Source organism: Oreochromis aureus, linkage group 1 (assembly GCF_013358895.1).
Source record: "Oreochromis aureus strain Israel breed Guangdong linkage group 1, ZZ_aureus, whole genome shotgun sequence".
In the NCBI taxonomy this organism is placed as follows: Eukaryota; Metazoa; Chordata; class Actinopteri; order Cichliformes; family Cichlidae; genus Oreochromis; species Oreochromis aureus.
The window spans coordinates 37,124,024-37,145,415 of record NC_052942.1 but is presented as its reverse complement, the minus strand read 5'-3'; the positions used below and the strand labels follow the sequence as shown (position 1 = coordinate 37,145,415).

General features: G+C 38.5%; 2 protein-coding genes and 1 long non-coding RNA gene across 3 annotated transcripts; 1 reads left to right on the top strand and 2 right to left on the bottom strand.

Annotated features, from left to right (window-relative positions):
* Positions 1–1,761: 1,761 nt before the first annotated feature.
* Positions 1,762–7,401, bottom strand: syap1 (synapse associated protein 1). Its single transcript, XM_031756466.2, has 9 exons — positions 7,094–7,401; positions 6,730–6,848; positions 5,392–5,458; positions 4,713–4,786; positions 4,437–4,576; positions 4,136–4,287; positions 2,691–2,740; positions 2,430–2,586; positions 1,762–2,346 (listed from the first exon to the last, which is right to left on the bottom strand). The coding sequence occupies exons 1-9, from the start codon at positions 7,293–7,295 to the stop codon at positions 2,216–2,218; spliced, it is 1,092 nt and encodes a 363-aa protein (XP_031612326.1). The 5' UTR covers positions 7,296–7,401; the 3' UTR covers positions 1,762–2,215.
* A 112-nt stretch (positions 7,402–7,513) lies between these two features.
* Positions 7,514–11,999, top strand: phospho2 (phosphatase, orphan 2). Its single transcript, XM_031756460.2, has 4 exons — positions 7,514–7,760; positions 8,275–8,352; positions 8,607–8,701; positions 8,783–11,999. The coding sequence occupies exons 2-4, from the start codon at positions 8,282–8,284 to the stop codon at positions 9,346–9,348; spliced, it is 732 nt and encodes a 243-aa protein (XP_031612320.2). The 5' UTR covers positions 7,514–7,760; positions 8,275–8,281; the 3' UTR covers positions 9,349–11,999.
* Positions 12,000–15,108: 3,109 nt separating this feature from the next.
* Positions 15,109–17,318, bottom strand: LOC120441197. Its single transcript, XR_005613873.1, has 3 exons — positions 17,168–17,318; positions 16,115–16,192; positions 15,109–15,288 (listed from the first exon to the last, which is right to left on the bottom strand). It is a non-coding gene; the product is annotated as an uncharacterized LOC120441197 (long non-coding RNA).
* Positions 17,319–21,392: the final 4,074 nt, after the last annotated feature.

Below are 21,392 nucleotides of genomic sequence, written 5' to 3'. Positions count from 1 at the left end.
TAAAATGTACAAAACGGTGATGTCATGTTTTGTGACGAGGACCCAGGCAGAGAGAGACTTGATGAATTTAAGAATCTTATGATTTAATAAAGAAATTTGCAGACTTGCACAGAGATGGTGACTGATAGCGGAGATGAACAGACGATGAGGACAGGGAGGAACAGGGGTTTAAATGCACCAAGGAGACAGTCAGAGGGAACTCGGGACAACTGGAGACATTTAAGGATGCATGGACTCACAGAGACGGGGAAGAAGTCTCATCGTGACGTGTAAAGTTTATCTTGCCTGGCTGGGCAGCTCTCTGGGTGCTCAGCACCCCCAAAGCTCTGATCCTAGAATCGCCCCTGAGATAAACTCATATACAGTATGCTTGCTAACACCATTGTTGTAGCTCTGGCTCCACCCTGAGGCTGAACTGTGTTATCTGCTTTGGATACTCTTGGATACTCTGCTTAATATGCAGGACTGCTTTATTTTTTCAATGAGCACTCATTTCAAAGCTTTTTATAGAGTAACACATGACAACTACATACAATATCACTTTAGATGCCTGATAAACTCTAAGATAAATTTCCATTGTTTAGACACACAGTACTGAAACTACTGTTTTCAAGCTGCACACGGGATTAAATTTTGATAATGATTTGTAAATTACTGTTTTCTTTCACTTATATTCTAAAGACTGTACCAGTGATTTTGGAACTGGATTATAAAGCGTGACCACTTGTGTGAAAAGCAGTAGGAATGTATATACAAATGAATCTGTTACATCCTGTGAGGATGTGGGAGTGTGTGGGCGTGGTGTTGTCCTCTCCCTCTCCTCCTCCTTCTTTCTTGCCCCTCCCCTTGTCTCTCTCTGCCCCTGCCTTCTCCTTTAGGACACACCTGCTGCTCATCTGCCCTCGTTTACCACCAATTACCCTCAGAGGTGATATAAGCTGGAGGAGAGCAGTGTGGATGTGGGAGAGGCTGCTGGTGGATTTCCTCTGTGCTGGTCAGTGCGTGTGCGCGTCTGGTCTAGGTGTGGAAAAGGCCTGCTGTGTGTGTGACCAGCCCCACTGTGCGTGGCTTGTTGTGAGTAGCTCAACTGGGCAGTGGTTTTGCTTAAGTGACGGCGGCCTCCATTTCTTGGTTTGGCCTGCCTGGTTATTGCTAATAGCAGCGTTGCTGTCTTTTTCTGTTGAAGCCTTATAGTTGTTTTCTTAGTTGAAGCGGCCAATTCTATTTATATATTTAATTATTATATTAATTATAATAAAGATTTATTTTGTGTTAAACACTGCTGCCTGGCGTCCTTTTCATTTCAACCCGGATCCAACTGTTACTGTCCCCCACCCTCTTCGCCTAGCCTTCATGTGGGGACGTAACAGAATCCATTACCTGACACTGAAAACTGTCACCAGTGCTCGATCTGGGCGAGGAGGCACTAAATCCTCACTGAAAGTCACCAAACATGCCTCCGACTGTGCAGACAGTCACAAAACATAAAAATTAAAAAAATAGTAACGTCATAAATATTTTAAGGTAGAATAACATTGTGTAGCATGCTAGAGCTGATTTAAAAGATTTGTAGCATAGTTTAAAAGTTGCTAAAAGAAGGTTTTCAATGAGCTTTCCTTGACTTTGTGTCCACCTTGAACCTGAGGCATAATTATCCATAACAGACACATTTTTTTATTAAAGGCTAACATATAAAACAGAATGAAACACAGCAGTAGCAATGAAGCGCACAGGCAGATATAATTAGAGAGAAATGCACCCGGCAGTTTAGTGTTACAATCTTCTTTATTTACATACATGTTACTTTACATTTGACTTCTCTGTACTAAGATTATAGCAAGACGTATACACGACTGTCCAACAAAGATTGAAAAACAAACAAACAAAAGATAATAAAGACCATTTCCCTCCATTATAAAATTCATAGTACTTGTACTGGAGTATCATCTAATGATATTTCTCATCAAAAAGACAGCTGATTGGGAGAACCAAATAGAGAAAACTCATTTAGGAGGGAGCAATGAACTCACTAATATGCCAGAAAATGACTGCTGCCTCAAGCAGAGTTGACACATTCTTGCTATAATTGGATCTACGACACTTCATCAGATACGAGATAGAAATGAGAGTTGTGTAAAGTTCCTCCCCTCGTGCATCACTGGTCACGATTCATTAATTTCAGCCCAGATAAGTGACTGTAAACGCATCAAACACACTAGCTGTCATCAGACTGGAGCATCTTCTCGATCTCTTGATCCCACTGGTCATCTTTGTTGTCCGACTCAGTCACCACCTCATACTCCTGAAGTTCTTGCTGCAGCTCCTTTTCCCAATCTGCTGATTCATCTGGATATAAAAGGGAGGAAGTATTACAGAACAAGAAATACTTCGAGCTTAAAAAAAAGCATAGGAACTCTTCCAAAGCCAACCATCAGGAGAAGGAGGACTGTCCTTCTTGTCCAGCACCAGCTGCTCCATCTCTTTCCTCAGGTCCTCCTGGTTTATGGCCGTTGAGTCAAAAGCATCGCTAACAAACTCAGACACTCCCGGACTTGTTGAAATCTCCTCCTCTTCTTCATGTGTTGGCTAGGAGGAAAACAGGCAGCAGAGAAAGAGGAAAGCGACTCTTGATTTTTTTCTTAACTTCTTGAAAGGTGGTTGGGAAAGTTCAACGTGTGTAGTGCTTTTACCTTCTGTATGTCACTGATGGAAACTGGTGGCGTTTTTGGTCTGACATTGTCTACAAAGAAATAACACATTGTTATTACAATGGACTTACTCTTTAACCTCTGACCTTTGGACAGTGTCTGAGGTCATTTATCAAAATCTGACCACAAACCTTATAATCGCTTTTACCATGGATGCCGCCTGATCCATTTAGATAGCTCTATAACACTACATAATATGACTTCTTTACCGTTGAGTCCTTAAATAAAATATCTAATTTGTTTCCCAGTTCACCCAAGCAGAAAATACAAAACAAATTACATTTTTCATGTTTATGTTGAATAATTAAAAAAGACAGATTTCTTTCCCTAAATAAAATAATTGAATCACATATTCAGATATTGTGTTGGAAGTCCACAGGTGCTACACAGAGATTCCCAAACAGTACTAACACAGTACTTAGCTCAATTTTGTACATTGTAGCAAAGTATTGTGATGTGGGGGTAGTGTTAAAAATATGTGGAACAACTGGTAATGTGGGCTGCTCTTTATGTTTCCACCAGTGTTGATCCTTAAGCTTAGAGAGAAAACCTACATTACATGACATACTTCTTCCTGGTGATCATTTTTTTCCTGGTTCCTTTAGCTTATCAACCAATCAGCATTCTATCTACATAAACCATCACTATTGGGCAACTTGTTCTTGGCTTTTTGGACAACTACCCTCAGCGCCTCTGAAAGCCTTTGTGTTTGCTGAATTCTTACAATCTCTCTCTCTCTCTCTGCAGCCAATGAGCTACTCAAACAGACAAGGACAATAAATTCCACATCAGTCTTTACAAACACTGTATGTGCCCATTTAAATGAGGGAGGAAAAGAGTTTTCAGCGATGCATTAAGAGGATTGGGTTTTTCCATTTCCTTCATTATGACTTCACATCAAACAGACACCTTCCTTTTATTCCGAATGCTGTTGCCAGAGTATCAATAAAGCCCAAGAAAAGAACACATGGCAGCAATTTCTGCCATCGATTCCAGTGTGTCAAAGAACAATTTAAAGTAGTGCTGTTTGGATATAAAGCTCTCTGTGGCTCTAGACCACAAAAGATCTGAGCGAGTAATCTTTAGTCCTCTTGAATTCTCAGACCATCTGGCAGAGGGAAGCCAACGTTTCCTAGAGAGCAAAATAAATATAGCTTTCAGCTCCTTTCACAGTTTCTGCTTTTACATTTTAAACTGATACCTTTGTAACTTTAAGAGAGCTGTACCGCTTTCTTTCTTACATGGTGTTTAGATGCCTGCAGGACTGTGAAGGTCTTTGACTGTATAAACCACTTTTATAAAGACACTACATTTAATTTTTCCACTGTTGAATTGAGGTTGTAAATCTGCCCTGCCTTCCTGCAGCTGGGATACCACAAAGTTTGCTTGGTGGTCTCTACCTCTCTTGCAGAGCTAAAAATTCAGACCTGTTAGGACGACGTCTTCAGGTGAAACACTGGCCCCTTTGTCCACACTATCCTTCCGCTGCTGCTGGGCTGCCAGGGCTGTGAGCTGAGCCGACTGCTTGATCAGAGACACCCGGTAGAAATAGTTCCGCCAAAACATCTCCTCCTTCACACTGTCAAACACAAACATGTCACCATCCATTTTTAAATATCAGTTTTAGATTGACTCTGCTATAAATGGAGGCAAAAACAGGTACATTTGCATAGACACACACTTAAATACACATAAACACACACACATAAATGTTTCAAGAGCACTGACTGTTTAGGAACCAGGTCAAAGCGCATGCGGTTGAGGAGCTCATCTTCTTCCAGCATGACTGCAGCTAAAGGATACATCTGCTCCATGTCGAAATGGAACTGAACACCAGCGGGAGGGTCGCGGAGGAAGTTCCTCTTGTCCTAGAATCAGCAACCAAATAGCTCAGTTTCTACTCAAAGCATGATTTATAAATTTAAATAAGTAAGACAGCAGCCACAAAAATAGCTACCCATTCATACATTCATACTGCATATTGTGCATGATGCCTTTTCTTACAGCGGACAGAGCGAGAATTTGTTGCTGGATTGTTTCCTCTTCATTGTAGCCGACCCACGGTGGCACTGCTGCTTCTACACAAACATGCGTGCACACACACACACACACACACACACACACACACACACACACACACACACACACACACACACACACACACACACACACACAGTCATGTACACATGTACACACCTGGTTCTCTGTAAATAGAAGCTGCTTGGCCAGTATGTGACATATGCTGATAAAATCGTGATATCATCATTTCTGCTGCCCCTCACAGGTGCAACGTAAAGCTGAAGATTACACAGTTTATCCCAGTCAGGTCTCACAAGACTCCAATTTTAAACCAAGTGTATCACTTTCAAAGTGCAAGTTACACTTTCAGAAATTAATAGCTGAACTTTTTGATTGATATGTTTATTTTCATAGTGGTTCAATAATTGCCTTTGGAAAACGTTATGACTACACTTCATTCACCTTGTAGCACCAGTTTAATTCTTCATTGCTCAGATTCAATAAAATTGTGGAAATATCGTGCAGCGATGTGATTTCATGATAGCATCACACAGCAGATGTTGCAGATTTGTCACTGTAATCCCAAAGGTGTTTTATCAGATTAAGATTTGGTGACTGTAGAGGTCATTACTAAATAACATTCATGCTTTAAAGTCTGGTTTACCTGATTTCTTGGCCTTCTTCTCCTGGACAAATTTCTCTTGCTCTTTTTGGAAGTCTCCTAAAAACGTCTAGAAACACGCACGCACGCACGCACGCACACGCACACGCACACACACACACACACACACACACATGCATAAATAGATTGGAAAAGTGGATGCATAAATAGAAAGTGTTAACAAAGCAAAAAGTACTGAAAAAGTCATGATAAAATCCAGGATTTTACTTGCATATAAAAAAATCTGGCAACTTTGTTACAAATTTTAGACTTCAACATTTTTAGACTTAAAAATACTTTGAAAACCTTTTTTTTTTGTAATGTTTAATCTACTCAAGCTATTTTTATTGATCAAAAATTGCCAAAAAATAACAAGAAACAACAAGAGAATGTGTAGCCTATTTACAGGACAGTATGTTTATGTGGATAATAAATAAAGCCCTGAAGTCCAGAGGCATAACTACTTAATAATACTACAATATCCAGGTAACTTCAGGGTTAACCCCTGGGTTTTCTGTACTATAAAGGTGGTTCACGTCTTACTTGGGGTAAATCGCCATCCGGAGCAAGTTAAGATCCAGACTAGAGATCAACAGATATGAACTCACTGCCTACTGATTAATCAATTCTCCAGAAAATAGTGTCACTATTCTTGGAAGATCCCTCAAACTTCTGTGCACAAACAGGAGGGTGTAAAGTTTTCTTTTATAGCGTCTATAGCATCTTTGTTTCCCTAATAAGCCTAGGTAATAAATAACATAGATTTCTAGACACAACTTTATTCTATTACTTTTTAATAAACAATTTTACAACAACTTTATTGTTCTACAAGTATTAATATCTGATCCTAAAATAGGACACCTACACTGTACTTGCTGAACTCCTATCAAATTTGTATGTAGACTAAGCCTATATTTGAATAAAAAAACAACAACTTTACTCTCAAACCTTTAAACAGCACTGAGTTTGCAGCTGAGAAAATCCAAAATCCAAATGTTGGGAGCAGGTTATGTTCACAGTTTGACAGAACACAGAACACATATAAAGAATACCTGTTCAATCAATCAAGTTAATTTTACTTTGACCTGCAACAAACCAAAGTGATTTCCATGTCTTCTTTATTAGACTAATAAATCTTTAACATTTAAATTGATCTAGTTTAAGTTTCAGAGTTCTAGGAGAAACCCTGGGTTAAATTAGCGAACTGATAACCAGCTTTGTGTGCCAGTTAGGGTAAGCGAATACAGAAAACTGACCTATGAACTCACAAATGCACATATGAACCCCAAGCCATTTTTAAAATATGCAAAACCAGTCAAAAAGAATTTGAGAGCAAAATACCTTGTCTATGATGCCATCAATTTTTCCTTCTTCCACTGTCTTCTTGATTGTCTGGGCAGTCTCCACCATTGACTCAGAAATTTTCTTGGTGGCATTAGAAGCAAAACTGAAGATGTAACCTTCAAATACAGAAAGAGTCCGTTAATAAAATCATTACCACTGCAATAAAAGATACATATATGAGGGAACAGATACTCCTGAAGTCACATTGCTCTTGCTCGGGGTGAAGAACAAACAAAAAAGATGAACAGGAAAGCCTTCAGGGTCAACACAGATAGAAAGACTTACGTCACGCTGAGTAACTTTGAGCACATAGCTTAGAATTAATTAAGAGTTAATTATCCAGAAATTAGCTGTTCCTCACCGCCCAGTCCAGTGGACTGTTCCGAGTTTTCCTGCTCCGCCTCTGGTGTTCCATCCTGGTCAGCTGGCTGCTGTTTGTTTACCTCGGTTTGTGCTTCTACCACCTTCTCTTCCTGCTCCACGTTCAGCTTTTCCTGGTCAACCGACGTCTTCGTGACGGTCGGGCCCTCCAGACCCAACCACGTCCCTAAACCTTTTAACATGCTGGTGGAAAAACACCGATCGATTAGATTAAAGATACGGAAAAACAATCTGCACAGACTCTCCAGACTATACAACCAGGAAACCAGGAAATAAACTGACGTTTTCTTCTTCTGCGTTCTCGTATGTGCAGTTGTGGGATACTGCCACCCGGAGGCCAAATATGGGAAGTGTGGTTTGATAGTTAGTGCTATGGTGGAATATATTAATAAAACAAAGAGTATTTATCAGTCAAAACTATCACAAAAGTGTTGCACGTTGAAAGATCTACACCTTTACTAAAGTAGAAAGATGGTATGTCTTATAAATTATGTGCTCATTGTGGGCAGTAGAGGAACTACTACGTTTTAACGCAACATCCAAAAGAAGCTGCAGGTGGCGGTAATGAGCTGAGATTTGTTCCACTTTTTGCGGCAAAGCAAGATAAGGAGAAGGAAGACCGGTGAATTCGTGACGGACTCGTACCGGTAATTTTGCAGTTGCTCACCATTTTACATTATTATTATGTATTTTATGTGTATTTATCTTGGGTATAGTTTACTACAGTTTATTACAGAAAGCTATGTAATCCCAGTCGCTTGTCTTCAGCACGTTAGGAACCGTTGTAATGGACTGACTAGCTCTACCCGTGGGATGTATACTTGTAAGGGGACGAGTTTACACGTACTGCCTTTAAAAAATAAGGCATTTAAAAGTTGGTTAGTTTTAACGTAGTCTTGATGGAGAAAAGAATAATAAATGTTGTTAAATAAATGTTATTTGAGATGTCAAGTAACAATCGGCTTTAATGGGAAGGGTGATTCTTAAGAAGCGAAACTGTGGGCTCAGTTACTTGTGTTTTGAGCTGATAAGACGTAAACAGGCCGCTTGAAAACAGTATCCGTTATCAAACGAAATAATAGAAGGGTGGAGCTTAAAAATAGCTATTATCTTGCTTAATTTATTTTAAAAAGTTAGTTTTTGTGCTATTTTGCTTTTAAGGTGAAAAATGAAAATTCTGATGGTGTTTGATTTTGACCACACCGTGGTCGATGCCAACAGTGACACTTGGGTGGTCAGGTAGGTCAAGAAAGTTTTACTACAGCTGTTCAGATAGCATATATGACTTTTCCCAAGTTTCTTGCCATCTGTATGTATTATCTTGACAAAGATTTTCCTATTCTTTGAGCATAATATCAGTTCCTCATGTCTGTGGCACTGCTCCCGCTACTACTCTGTAATTACTGTTTTATACCAGGACCTCAATACACCATTAGAGAAACACTATGGCTGATTTATCCTGATTTATCTTCTTTATTTATTCCTTCTGTCAGGTGTCTTCCTGATAAGACACTTCCTGGCTCTGTGGAGAATTCGTACAGAAAAGGCTACTGGACTGAGTACATGGGCAGGGTGATGAACTACATAGGTGAGAGTCTGTCATGCTGTTTGTTTTTGTTTTACTACTTCCTGAAATCTGCCCTCAACATTTTTTAATCTATGCCCGCAGGAGAGCAGAAGGTGAGCCCAGACAGGGTTCGCAGTGTGATGGAGACTATCCCCTTTACAGCTGGAATGACTGACTTGCTGACATTTATAGCAGAGAATAAAAGTGTCATTGACTGCATAGTCATCTCTGATTCCAACACCTTGTTTATAGAATGGATTCTTCATGCTGCAGGACTCCAGGCAGCTGTTGACAAGGTTTTTACCAACCCAGCTAAGCTCAATGAGTTGGGCCACATTGAGGTGCAGTGCTATCATTCTCACGACTGCAATCGATGCCCTGTCAACCTCTGCAAGAAAAAAGTCCTGGAGCTTTACCTTTCTGAGCAATCTGATGTCGGCGTGGAGTATGAGCAAATCTTTTATGCGGGGGATGGGGGGAATGATCTCTGCCCTACTTCCCGTCTGAGAGGCCGCGATGTTGTAATGCCAAGAAAGGGATACACTCTGGAGAAGCTGCTAGCCAAACTGGAAGGTCAGGAGGGCAACTTTCCTCTAAGAGCTAAAAACATTGCCTGGAGCAGTGGCACTGACATTCTCCGGGAGCTGAAAGCAAGCATGCAGTCGTAGCCGTGGCACATGAAATATTACAAATATTGAGCCTGCACTGCAGGATGCATTATGCTGCCCGTATTCTTTTTTTTCATATTATAATTCAAAATTTAAAAAAACAATTTCCGAAATGTTTAACTTATTTAAAATGACAGCATTTGCACACGTAAACCAGTCTTTTAAAAAGGGTAATTTGTCTGCAGGGAAATTTACCTTTATCTTTTATCTTTGTGATCTTTACAATTTTTCTCATTTTCTATGGTGATTGAAACTAGAGGCGCCTGAAATCACTAACAATACGTAGGGAGTTCATCACAAGGGCAGCTTTTACATGTGCAGTGTATGTTGGACACTAGGTAAGAATTCAGTTAAGACTATATTTAGTATAGTATTCAAGATCTCAGTTGTTGGGACTGATCCAAGAAGCAGAGATGAACCAGCAAGTTAACTGGATCTGATAAAGTAGAAGTCAGGGAAATTTCTGAGCAGATTTGAGACATGGATTAATTTTAGTCCCAGACTACAAGAAAAATTAAAAGATGTCTCCATTGAAACGTTTCTGGACTAGGGTTTCTTGAAAGGTTCAAGTTAAGGGCATTTTATTAAACTGAAAACCTTAAATCAATCTACTTTATGCAGTCTGCACTATATCTAGCCACAGTACTGTGTCAAAATATTAAACCACCCCTTATTTCTTCAATTTTGGCAGAAAGATAGAAAATAGGTACAGCAGTTTATTGAAACATGTGGAAACATGCGTGGAAATTAAGTATATATAAGAAAAACAGCATTTTTCTACAATTATAAAGATAAAAAGTCAATATTCGGTATGACCTTTACTTTTCAAAATTATTATTAAATTAATATTAATTTATTTTATTTTTTATTTTCCCCAAACCACGAAAGAGCGTCCTGTTTTACACACTGACTGTTGTAGTGTTTTTTCTAAAAGCACTTTGGAAATCAGCTCACTGGTACTAAAATACAAATTTATGCCTGTCAAACTTTGTCATCTTTGGTGTTTTTACTGAAGAAATGGGAGCAAACTTTGTGTTTTTATGGCAGGCTGCTAATAATAATGTGCCAAAAGAAAAAAAAACGTAAATTCATTCTTTGCTAAATCATCTGTTATCTGTAGATACACCACTGGTTGCTCATCTCTTGAGTTAGGTGTTTTTTTATTGCTTGAATGATTGATAGGTCAGCGTGAAGTAGCAGAACAAACAAAAATGTTCCTCTGAAAATGGTCAGGTACAGGGACTGAACTAAGTGAAAAAGCAGTGTCCAAGGAAAAGCTTTGGAAGATCTTTAGAAAGCCTGGAGAACTATTACTGAACACTACATTATCAAATGAAAATGAAGTCTGACTCCTTGGAAGCAAAATATAAAGAAATGAGGGGTGGCTCAATACCTTTGCACAATTCTGTTTGTTGTTTGTATTGAACTGACAATAAAAAAAAATCTCATGTTTTGTGGGTCTAAACACACGCTAACTCAATTTCCCAACCTTGAATTAAGCCTGGTGATTAAACTCTTTACTCAGTGGAGACCTTCACTGATTCTTTTCTTTCTTTTTTAAATTTTATTCATTTTGTGAGCACCAGACTCGGTCTGTGTTTGGGAAACTGGCTGACTGGATATATGTTAATATGTCCAAACCAATGAACAAACAATGGGTTCTGGATATTACATTTAATTACATTTACTTTATAGTTTACAAATGTTAGTTGTCTTTTACACTTTATTATTTTATAATTTTTTCTTTATGAACCTGACAAAAACACTATACAGTTCTTACCTGCTATATTCTGCGTAAGACATTTTGATTTATGAGAAGAAAAGCACTGGTGTTACTGACGGCATTGTGATGTATTACATTCAAATGTTCCAGACAGTGTTACAGCATGCACAATACCAGGAACTTGAAACTGCTAAATGGCATTAAGTTGTCTGTCTTAGTGTAAACTGACTAAAAATACATCTGTAAAAGGGACATTATGATGTAACTAATACATACTTTAAATAAGGTGCTTTTGTCAACATTTTGAATGTAACATTTTTACATGAGCTTACCTCAGCTGATATCTGGTTAAGAAAGATTTAATACGTTTCAACAGTTTTTCCACAGTTGCAATTCTTTGTTTGGGGTGTTAGAAAATGCAGATGAAGTCATTATTATAACTGGTCCTAAAGGATTGTACTTGTTTAATGTTATTTAGCATTTAATAGAGCTGTGCTGCTCTGTAGTCCTGAATCTTTCTGTTCTCCAGTATTGTCGCTGTGCTTTACAGATCAGGTCTGTTTCTTTTAAGTTGATTTTTGAAAGCAGGTTTGGATTAATGCGAGTAGTACATTAAATATAATGTCTATTGAATTGCATAAACCTCTATTACTTTATAAGCTACCTGAACAATACTTCCATGTTTGTTTTTACCACGTTAACTCTGAAGTATCAAGCAGCTGCATTTAGGATTTTGCTCAGGTTTCTCGTAGCCAGTATATATTATCTGAATAGACTATTCAGTTTTCTATGTACAACTTCAACAGCCATGCTCATGGAGACATATGCATTGATTGACTTTCTGTTGCCACTGTCACAATCCAGTTTGATAAAATAATATTGTGTGTTCTTAATATGGAATTCCAATAATTAAATCAAATTAATTACCTCTTTGATTCTTTTTTCTCAGGGTTTACTCAAATCCTTCTAGAGGCAAGTCTTACTTCTCACCAGCAGTGATAAAATATTGGGGCCCATTTCTTTAAAGTATTATCTCCAATATATTGCCATACTAATGCAGTGCAAACATTTTCCACTGCAGTAATTAAGATGGTTTTGTAACACTGTAATGGTGAGGTGAGATTTCATTATATTGTGAGGTATTGCCTTAAATCTTGTTTCACAATGAGCAATTATACTAAAAATATCAAATGTAGTCCAATAAATTTTTGAGGGGTGCCGACTGTACAGACTGTCATAAATGGATGAAAACAAGCTTCTCATCAGAAATATTAAATTAGAATAACAATTAATTTTATTATTTCTATTTAAGATTAATTGTTTTCCTAAAATCTAAAGTACTTTTATCACTCAGTGACAAATATCGTAGCTAGCTTTTAGTCTCTCTAGACGAAAGAATGAAATTAGCAGATTTTAACGACAATATATATCTCTATATATCTGTATCTATATCTATCTATATAGATATAGATACAGATATATACAAGCTGTACACACAAGCTGTATGTGAGGGGTGTACTCACTTTTGTGAGATCCTGTACAGGTGTTTGTGTGTGTGTGTGTGTGTGTGTGTGTGTGTGTGTGTGTGTGTGTGTGTGTGTGTGTGTGTGTGTGTGTATAGGGCTATTTTTTAATGAAACTCAATCAAACAGTGCAGCGGGATGAAGAGGACACGAAGTCACATACAGGGATGGCTATTTTCAAAATAACAGACCTTGTTCAGACTACATTCCCTACTTTATAAACCATCCTGGTTTGATCTGAAAAAAGAACAAGAACAAAACTGCATCAGAGATCAAACATGTACATCTGATGTGATCCCTGTGTGAAGTATAATCTTCTCGGACGGACTATCCCCCGTCAGCTAATCATTTTATTACTTGTTAAAAAATCATATAATTCAATTAAAATACTCCAAAATTCATCAATACCTGAAACACACAAATACAGTTGTTATTTAGGGAAAAATAACTGTAAAGACCAAAGCCATAAGCTTAGGTAATTTTAAAAACATGATCATTTCATTGCTGGAGGTGGACACCTTAACATGGGCCTCTATGGGGACTGAGTCACTTCTGTTGCCAACCTTGGGTTACAATTAAAGGAACTGTGTTTGGTACTGGCTCACTGGCCTCATTGTTCAGCGCTGGAGGTTGCTGCTTGGGTATTTAGAACTTCATGGTAGAGCTGTATTGGTTTGGTGGAATGATTTACCAAATTTGATTTAGGCTACTGTTGTCAAATTTTGCTTGGAGCCCAGCCTCTGACTTACTGGCCTAGTTTGCACTGCCTCTGTCTATTTCTCTTGCTTAATTCTTCACTAGATTCTCAAAAAAAAAGGAAGAAGAAGAAAGAAGAAGGAAAAAAGAAAATTACAACACACTTGCGTATTACATCACACCTGGAAGGGTCTTTTTTTTTTCTCAGCTCTTGATCTGCTGTGCTTTGGATTGTGCCTCAGCGGTACATCAGTGCGGATTATAGTGTCTGCCAAATGAATAAATGCAAATGGGCTGTTGTCACCCAGACTTCAATCAGTGGCAACTGAAGGACTGATTTATCATCTCTATCCAGAGAGGCAGTTACATCCTGTGGAGATGCAAAGATATTCCTTCCTAAGACTGAACCCCCCCCCACACATCAATAGGTTGGCACAAATGCATCACGGTTTGAACATGGATTTAGAGTATGAATCAGGGCCAACAACTCGATTGCACTTGTCTAAGATCTAACCTGGTATTACAGTCCAAGACTCAGCAGGCTTTGTTTACTTTCTGAGTTCACTCTTCAGTAGCAAGAGGCTTTAGATGAGGATTTTTGTGTTAAATGAAGATGCCTAGAAAGAGCCACCTTGAATGCTGAAGCTGTCAAACTTGGGTACAAGTATTCTGAATTTGGTTTATTTTCCTTGGAAAGTTTGGCAAAAGATTGTTTGGAAGCAGTCAGTTTCATTCCAACATATGATTTTTGCATCTGTAACTCATTTGCTATGCATAGTAAAGAAAATTGGATGCAAATGGACCTGCTTTCCCATTTTTCCCTCATAGCAATACAACCACCGTAGGTTGTCTTGCTTGTTTTAGAGTTGGGAGACCTTTTTACACCTTTCAGGATTCCTCTCCTGACACAAACACAAAGTCTCTCCTCCCAGGATCAAAGCAGGGATCGTTTGGTTGTTAGAGGAATGTGCAAACTGCTACACAGTGGAGCTGTTAAAGTAACTACCATGCAGTAAAAACAACAATAACAACAAAAAAGAAACCCACAAATAATATAAATGTGTAGAAGTACAGAGGGGGTCCTCTTCACAAAAATGTAATAATGAAATTGGCATTTAGAGGTTAACTTTCATAGGAAGTTCTCAAATGTGTACAAACGTTTTAGTTTGAAAGTAAAGATATTATTTATTTCTCTCATCCAAGCTGCTGGGGGCAGTCGCGACGCTTGTGTTGGCCTTGGGTGACTCGTGTCTACTCCTCCAGAGTCAACATAACCTCGCTGAACGTGAAAAGCTTGCTAAGGGCTGCTGACCTACTGCAGTTTTGAGCAGTGAAAAGGGCCTGCGAGGCCCTCCTGGATGTGGACAAGTGCTTCAACATGCTAGCATTCTCTCAGCTCTATGTGCGCCCTCCCGCTGGTGAAAGAAGCCCACAGGCTGCTAGCAGGCAGGTCAGAGATCAAATCTCTATTCTGCTTTTCTCTCTTTAACATTTTGTCAGGTGCTGAAATTATGTAGCAGATGGATCTTTTGGTTTCAAGGGCAACTGTATCTAAGAAAAGGTGTAAAGTTTCACAGTGGATTTCAACCACCATAATATTACCCACATCCAGGTAGCTGTGTTACCAAATCTAATCACGAAAAACAAATAGAAAAGACAGACTTATCTGGGATTTGTTTAGTATTAAATGCCTGCTCTTGACTGTATGTGCAAAAAGACAGAACTTCCACATTACTGTTAATTTAACCTTTTTATTAAAATAAATCCATGATTGTCATGCTGTTGCTCCCTGCAGAGTATGGGATGTGCCTGGTGTCTTTGAACAGCAGGTTGCGCATGGTAGGGGGCCAGACCACCCTCACTGAGTGCTTCAACCCAGACACAGAAGAATGGATCCCACTTGTCAGCATGAAGGAGAGAGAGGTAGAGTGCAGGGTGGTGACCATGCTGGGCTGTGTGCAAGTCACAGGGGTTTATTCCTCCACTAAAGGGACCTACCTGCAGAGCATAAAGAAGTATGACCCTCATACACAGATACAGAATATACGAAATTGTTAGAGATGTGCCTGGAGTGTAAATTTGCATGGCTGTATCTGAGTTCATGATGTTACATTATGTGGATGGATCAGACCATACTGAATTGCAAAAAAATGTAAGTTTAATCATTTATGCACTTTCATTTCAATTTAAAAATGACAAATATTAATAAATGAGTAAACCTATTTTTCACTGGATTTCTTCTGTATTATCAAGGATGGAAAAGAACAGATCTAGAAAGTACCATGTGTCCGTTGGACATTGGTCATGGTTACAGCAACGTAAAATGATTGAGACCACCAGTGAATATGTATTTCTTTTTTATACAATTTAATTTGCTTAAATGAATATGGCTCATATTTAACATTTAATAATTCATTATGATTTAACATTTAATTATTTCTGAATCTCTACATCAGTCAGTGAATCCCAATCAATTTATTATTTTATCTGTTCTCTGTTTCTCTTTCTCTTTGTCTGTGTATGTGTGTGTGGCTGGGTGGGGCTTGCTAAGGTACACACTGCTCTGTAGAACCTGGCTTAAGTTAAAAGTGCAAAAGGACGCCATTAAACTGGGGAAGTTTTCATGAAAGGACACCAGAGATTAGGTATGAGCTCCAAAAACACAAGCAGCTGTACAACACTGCTGAGAAAATGCTTTGTGGGCTGATGACACTATATTAACGACTTCAGGCTCTAAAGTGGATGAGCATCAGGATTTGAGGCATGTTTGAAGTGTACAGTTTTTTTAGTGTCTCAAAAAGTGGATGGATTGTGCTTTGTTTACCCGATGATGACCTCTCATGATTCCTTCCATCGAGGCATTTCATGGTCTGTTCTTAAGCTGCTTTCTTTGTTTTCTGACCTGGAAAACTCAAGCACTTGAAATGAACTGGACCTCTTTTTGGTTTATGAAGGCATGTCACCTCTCATCCAAGAGGCTTTTCAGTTCTGATGCACTATCCCAAGTGTTTAACCGTTAGTGAGCTTGTCCCCAGGGAGGTGGTGTTGAGAGTGGTTGACCCACTCTCCAATCATCTGCTCATAGTAACTTACATCATGGGGGTGGGGTAGGGTAATGTCTCACAGTGGCCTGTGTGACATTAACAACTCACACCTTGATTCACAACTTGACTCATGTGACTGCAAACGTCTTACATGATTACAGGGTGGGTCATTTACTCTCAGGACCACTTCTGAGGGGACAGCTCCAGTTGTGGTTACACACCTGTGACCTTCAATCAGTTTTTACTAGGTAATAGTTAGAATGTATCTTTATTTTGAACATGTTAAAATAGTATAACAACAACAACAACAGTAAAAAGGAGACAAACAAATAATATATCAATATAGTGCCAAATAAATATTGTGAACACGGTAAACAATCGGTTTAGTTTGGCAATATCAGTGATAGCATGTTAGCACAGTTAGTATGTTAGCATGCTAATGTGAGCTTTAAGCTAGAAGTACAACACCCTCTAACTTTGTCACATTCTTCTTTTTGAAAGAAATAAAAACTGCAATTTTTTTTTTTAATTAAAATTTTCAATTCAGAATTACTCATAGTTGTAAAAAGATTGAGTTCAGATTGACTGAATCTGTTTTGAAATGGAATCAGTGTATGTGAAATTGTTAGTGCTGGATATTTATATAAATAAATCTTTTACTATTAAAGTTAAACCATAGAAAGAGGAAGCAACCAAAGTGTGACACATTAATTATACTCAGTGACAGCAAGTATGGCATTGGCTGTAATAAAGCAAATATGCCTTTGTAAATCATGTGAAACCCTATTAAGTATGCGCAGAACTCAGTCTGAACTAACATGACAAATGCTTACCCTTTTCTACCAATTACTCCTACGTCCATGCCCATTGTTCTCTTTGACAATAATGGCCTAGATCTAAATCTCCTTGACCCATTTAATTTCAAGTTCCATGCAGGACTGCATAACTCTGCTCTTTCTTGCAAGTTTGGTGCCCTCTGCAGCATTGTCGCTATGGGTTCAAGTAAGAGTAATGAGCAGAGGCTGCCAGGTGATGGCAGTGTTGTTCTATGTTGAGTAGACTTGAAAAGCGGTAGAGTTTGTGAATAAAAATGGCTCTTACACATGCTTTGAGATTTTCTTACATTTTGAGACCAAACTCAGAGGAGCTTTGCTCTTGACAAGCAAGGACATGAACAATCATAAAATCAATGAAAGAGCTGATGGACAAGAGAGTCGTGGTGAATTGCCTTTGGATGTAGCCAGAGTGAGTGATCATCCCTTATCAGGTGTGTGGTGCAGGATAAAGCCTCCTCATTTAAACTGTGTTACTTGCAGAATACGGTTTTCCCACCCTGTGAAAGCCAGAAACCATGCAGAATTTATCAAACCCTCAGAACATTTTGTCAAGTTACCCTTGAGCAAGGCTAATAATCCTCAGCTGTTGTTAATATAGCACACTGCAATGGGGATTGAACCTGTGTTGTTTTATGCTTTCATATTAATGTAACAGTTTCAAATAATTTGGCACTAATATCATCCTATAGTAATAGAAGACAATTAAACTGTGTGATTCTGTAGTTGCATATAGCTGTCAATAGAGGTTGATAGAGGTCAATGTGACTAACAGGAAAATGAGGAGGGCATTTCTTTTATACACCCAGCATATTCTGCTCCTGTTCCTCCCTCTCACCCAAGTTCTGCTCAAAACCCCGATTCTTGTTGTTTTCGCCCCCTTAAAGCCGATAATGAAATGTATGCACTGGGTGATGCAGGCGATTTATCAGAGCAGATGTGTATCTAGGTGAGTGCCAGACCAAGTCTCTGGAGCACAGTGACCTGACAGTTCAAACTCCACACCGGCTTTAGTAGGGAAGCTTCGCCTCGCCTCTCACCCAAGCGTTGTCATTGCCAACGTATGTGCCAGCCAGCCTTATTACAATTAATTAGCCGATGCTGAAATGTTCTCACACTTCAGAAGCGATCATGTCTCATCTTGGCCAGCGAAAAGGCTGCTGGTGGGCTGTTGTCATGTTGGCTGGCCTGATAAATCTGGGATGACAATATACTAGCAAATCATGTTTTTTTTTAAAGACCATTTTAATCTTCATGTGATATTTTACTCTGAACTAAGAATATTACAGCTGTTGAGACATTGGATCGCTTTTTCCCCGGGCACCTTATGATATTTTCCTTCTCCTAAGTTAACATTATAATATTAATCTTATATTTGCATGAATATCTTGCATGTTAATAATAGTATTCAACTTTAATATACCACTATTACAGTTGGACACAATGCATAGCAGGGAATATATAACCTATATAGCCTGAATTAATAAATGATTTTTTTACAGATTCTACATTATATTCATTGGCTAATTTATTTGATCCCGATCACGCTTTAGCTCTTATGTTAGGAGGCTGTAACGTTCCATAAATCTTTATTAGATGTTACAGATAAATTTTGGTTCCATTCTTCTAAAATGTGTTTGTTTACAACAGTTTCTCTTCCTGAGGGCTACAACATTAAATCTGCTAGTGTGTTAGTGTGTGACTGAATATTCCATGATGTTGCCTGCATTATGTTGCAAGATTAATTGCAACTTACAAGCTGGGCGTAATTCAGTCCACTCTGTTCATCACACACATTTTCAAACTGGCAAGAGCAGATGCCTTACTCAGTTGATTAGTCAAAATGGAAATGATGCTAAACCACTATTAGGTCCATTGCGTGGGACCTGATGCAGCTGAACTTGACTCTTGTACATTGCTTGCCTAATGAGGTGTCTAGTATTCACAGATATAAGCTTTACTTGTAAGTCTTTGATTGGGAATTACAGTAAGTGCTATTTCATAGTGTTTCTGTGAGAGGTGTCGTTGCTTCACAGAATCTTTTGACTACTTTCTGATTGAGGCAAAATGACCCTTTTTTAACCATGAACTTTAACTTGCTGTAGGTAACTGGTGTCAGACAATAGAACATTATAAGATATTATTTCTTTTTCTTTTGTCTTTTTTTGTTTAAAGCAAATTTGGTTTTATACATATTGCAGCAGACAATATTGGTGGATGATACGTGTGTGCAAAAAAGTGAAGACAAATCCTGAAAAAGAGAGATATTGGTTTAATTTATCTGATGTGCACACAAGGGCTTTCTGCACTGTGGCTTCACAGCAAAATGGCATACGTTCTTGAGTTTGCCAAAATTCCTATTCCTAGATTGTAACCTTACCGTAATCGCCTGCCGGTCTGATATATATGCCATTTCCAAATTAAACTTTGATTCTCAAATGCAAACAACTACAGAGGCCCCACTGAGAATTAGAAATGGTCAAAATGTTTCCAGCACAAATAAAGTGATCAGCTGGTCATGCAGATGTTACAACAAAGAGTAACATTATTAGTTAGCACTAAGCTAGCTAGTGAGCTAGTTGAAATCTAAAAATGAAATAGTAAAACAAAGAAACAACTAAATACTAGGAAGAGTTAGTCGACATATTTGTCACTACATGGCTAGCTGCAGAAGTATCATTAAACTAATGAATACAACATATTTGAGAAGCTTTGGGTGAGGGGCGGTTAAATAGATACAAGGCCATCTTTGAGGATCAGTCATTGGTGAACACCTACGGTATACACCTGGGAGTAAATGAAGGGCAGACCAAGCTCATCGATTAGGACAAAACTGGAGCAGACAAAGAGATTCAGGTGGCTCTATCCACAATGAAGCTTGTAATTAACATCTTGCTGTATGATTTGAAATATTTGTTGCCAAAATGTCACAACCCCAATCAAATCTGATCAAATCTGTACACCATAAGGTTTCACAAGGTGATCAAAAAAAAAAAAATGTTAACAGGACAGTGGCAAATTTTGAAAGGGACAAGAGACTCAGCAAATGAAATAGAAGATTAAACACAGAAACAGGTTCCACGTATTGTCAATGGACTTCAGGACTTTCAAAACGACGTTAAGAGAAAATACTAGTAAAGCAAGTAGTACATGCAAAGAAGGTTTGCTAGTCAAGGCACTGCTCTTTTATAAAACTCCCATTTCTAATCTCTGAGAAGACTGTGTACTTAAAAAAAATTCCAGAGCTGTAGAGACACAACACACTTTATGACCTGGCTCTTTTACTTAAAATGAATTCCTTTATGAAGCTGGGATCCTCAGTCAGAGGTGACTTTTATATGCTGTGCTGAAAGATCACAAATCATAATTGGACCTCACAGTCTCATTTGAGGAACCAGACAATGGTGATGTGGTAGAGAGCTGATGGGAAGAGAACAGCTTTATCTCTCCAGCACTGCCATTAGTCTCATACATCTTCACAACATCTGTACTAGATGAACACAGAAATGCATTCAGCCTGTGATAAGGGTAGGTTTTTTTGCCCATCCTGACCCCCGCTGTTCATCCGCTGACATCAGTGTGATGAACTGCCTGTCAGTGAGTAAAACAATTTGCTTCTAAAGGATGTGTTTGTGGAACTATGTGTGAAAACTGAAACTATTACATTTCTGATGCCTTAGTTTTTTTATGCAGCTGAGCAGAGACTGGAGATATGTGGGCCAGTTCTGCAATAAGACACCACATCGTTGTTATTTTGTGGTTAGAATTAACCACTGCTCATTTCTTGTCTCCTATCAGATACTATTGAGTAATTTAAGGTACTGGCAATCTCCTTCCCCCTTCATTTCCTTCTCTGCAGGCTGTCATTTACTCTTCTCTCATCTCTGAACTCATAATCACTGTCACTCAACACATCTTCACCTTGACACACAAATACTTGTATTTTATTGTGTGCGCTTGCCATATTTGCAATACAAAAGCGTTCGTTTAAAAAGAGTGTTATTTTAAAACGTGTTTATCTAAGAAACTGGTGTCAACATTGTTATCATAAGTTATCAACCCTAAGGCTAAAATATACAGCTTAATAATAGGTTTGATAATATGAAAAATAAATACTCTGATGAATCACAACTTCGAGTCAACTGACTGGGATGTTCTTTGTGATTCCAATCAGGACAATATTGACAATCTCACAGGCTGTGTTACAGACTATATCAACTTCTGT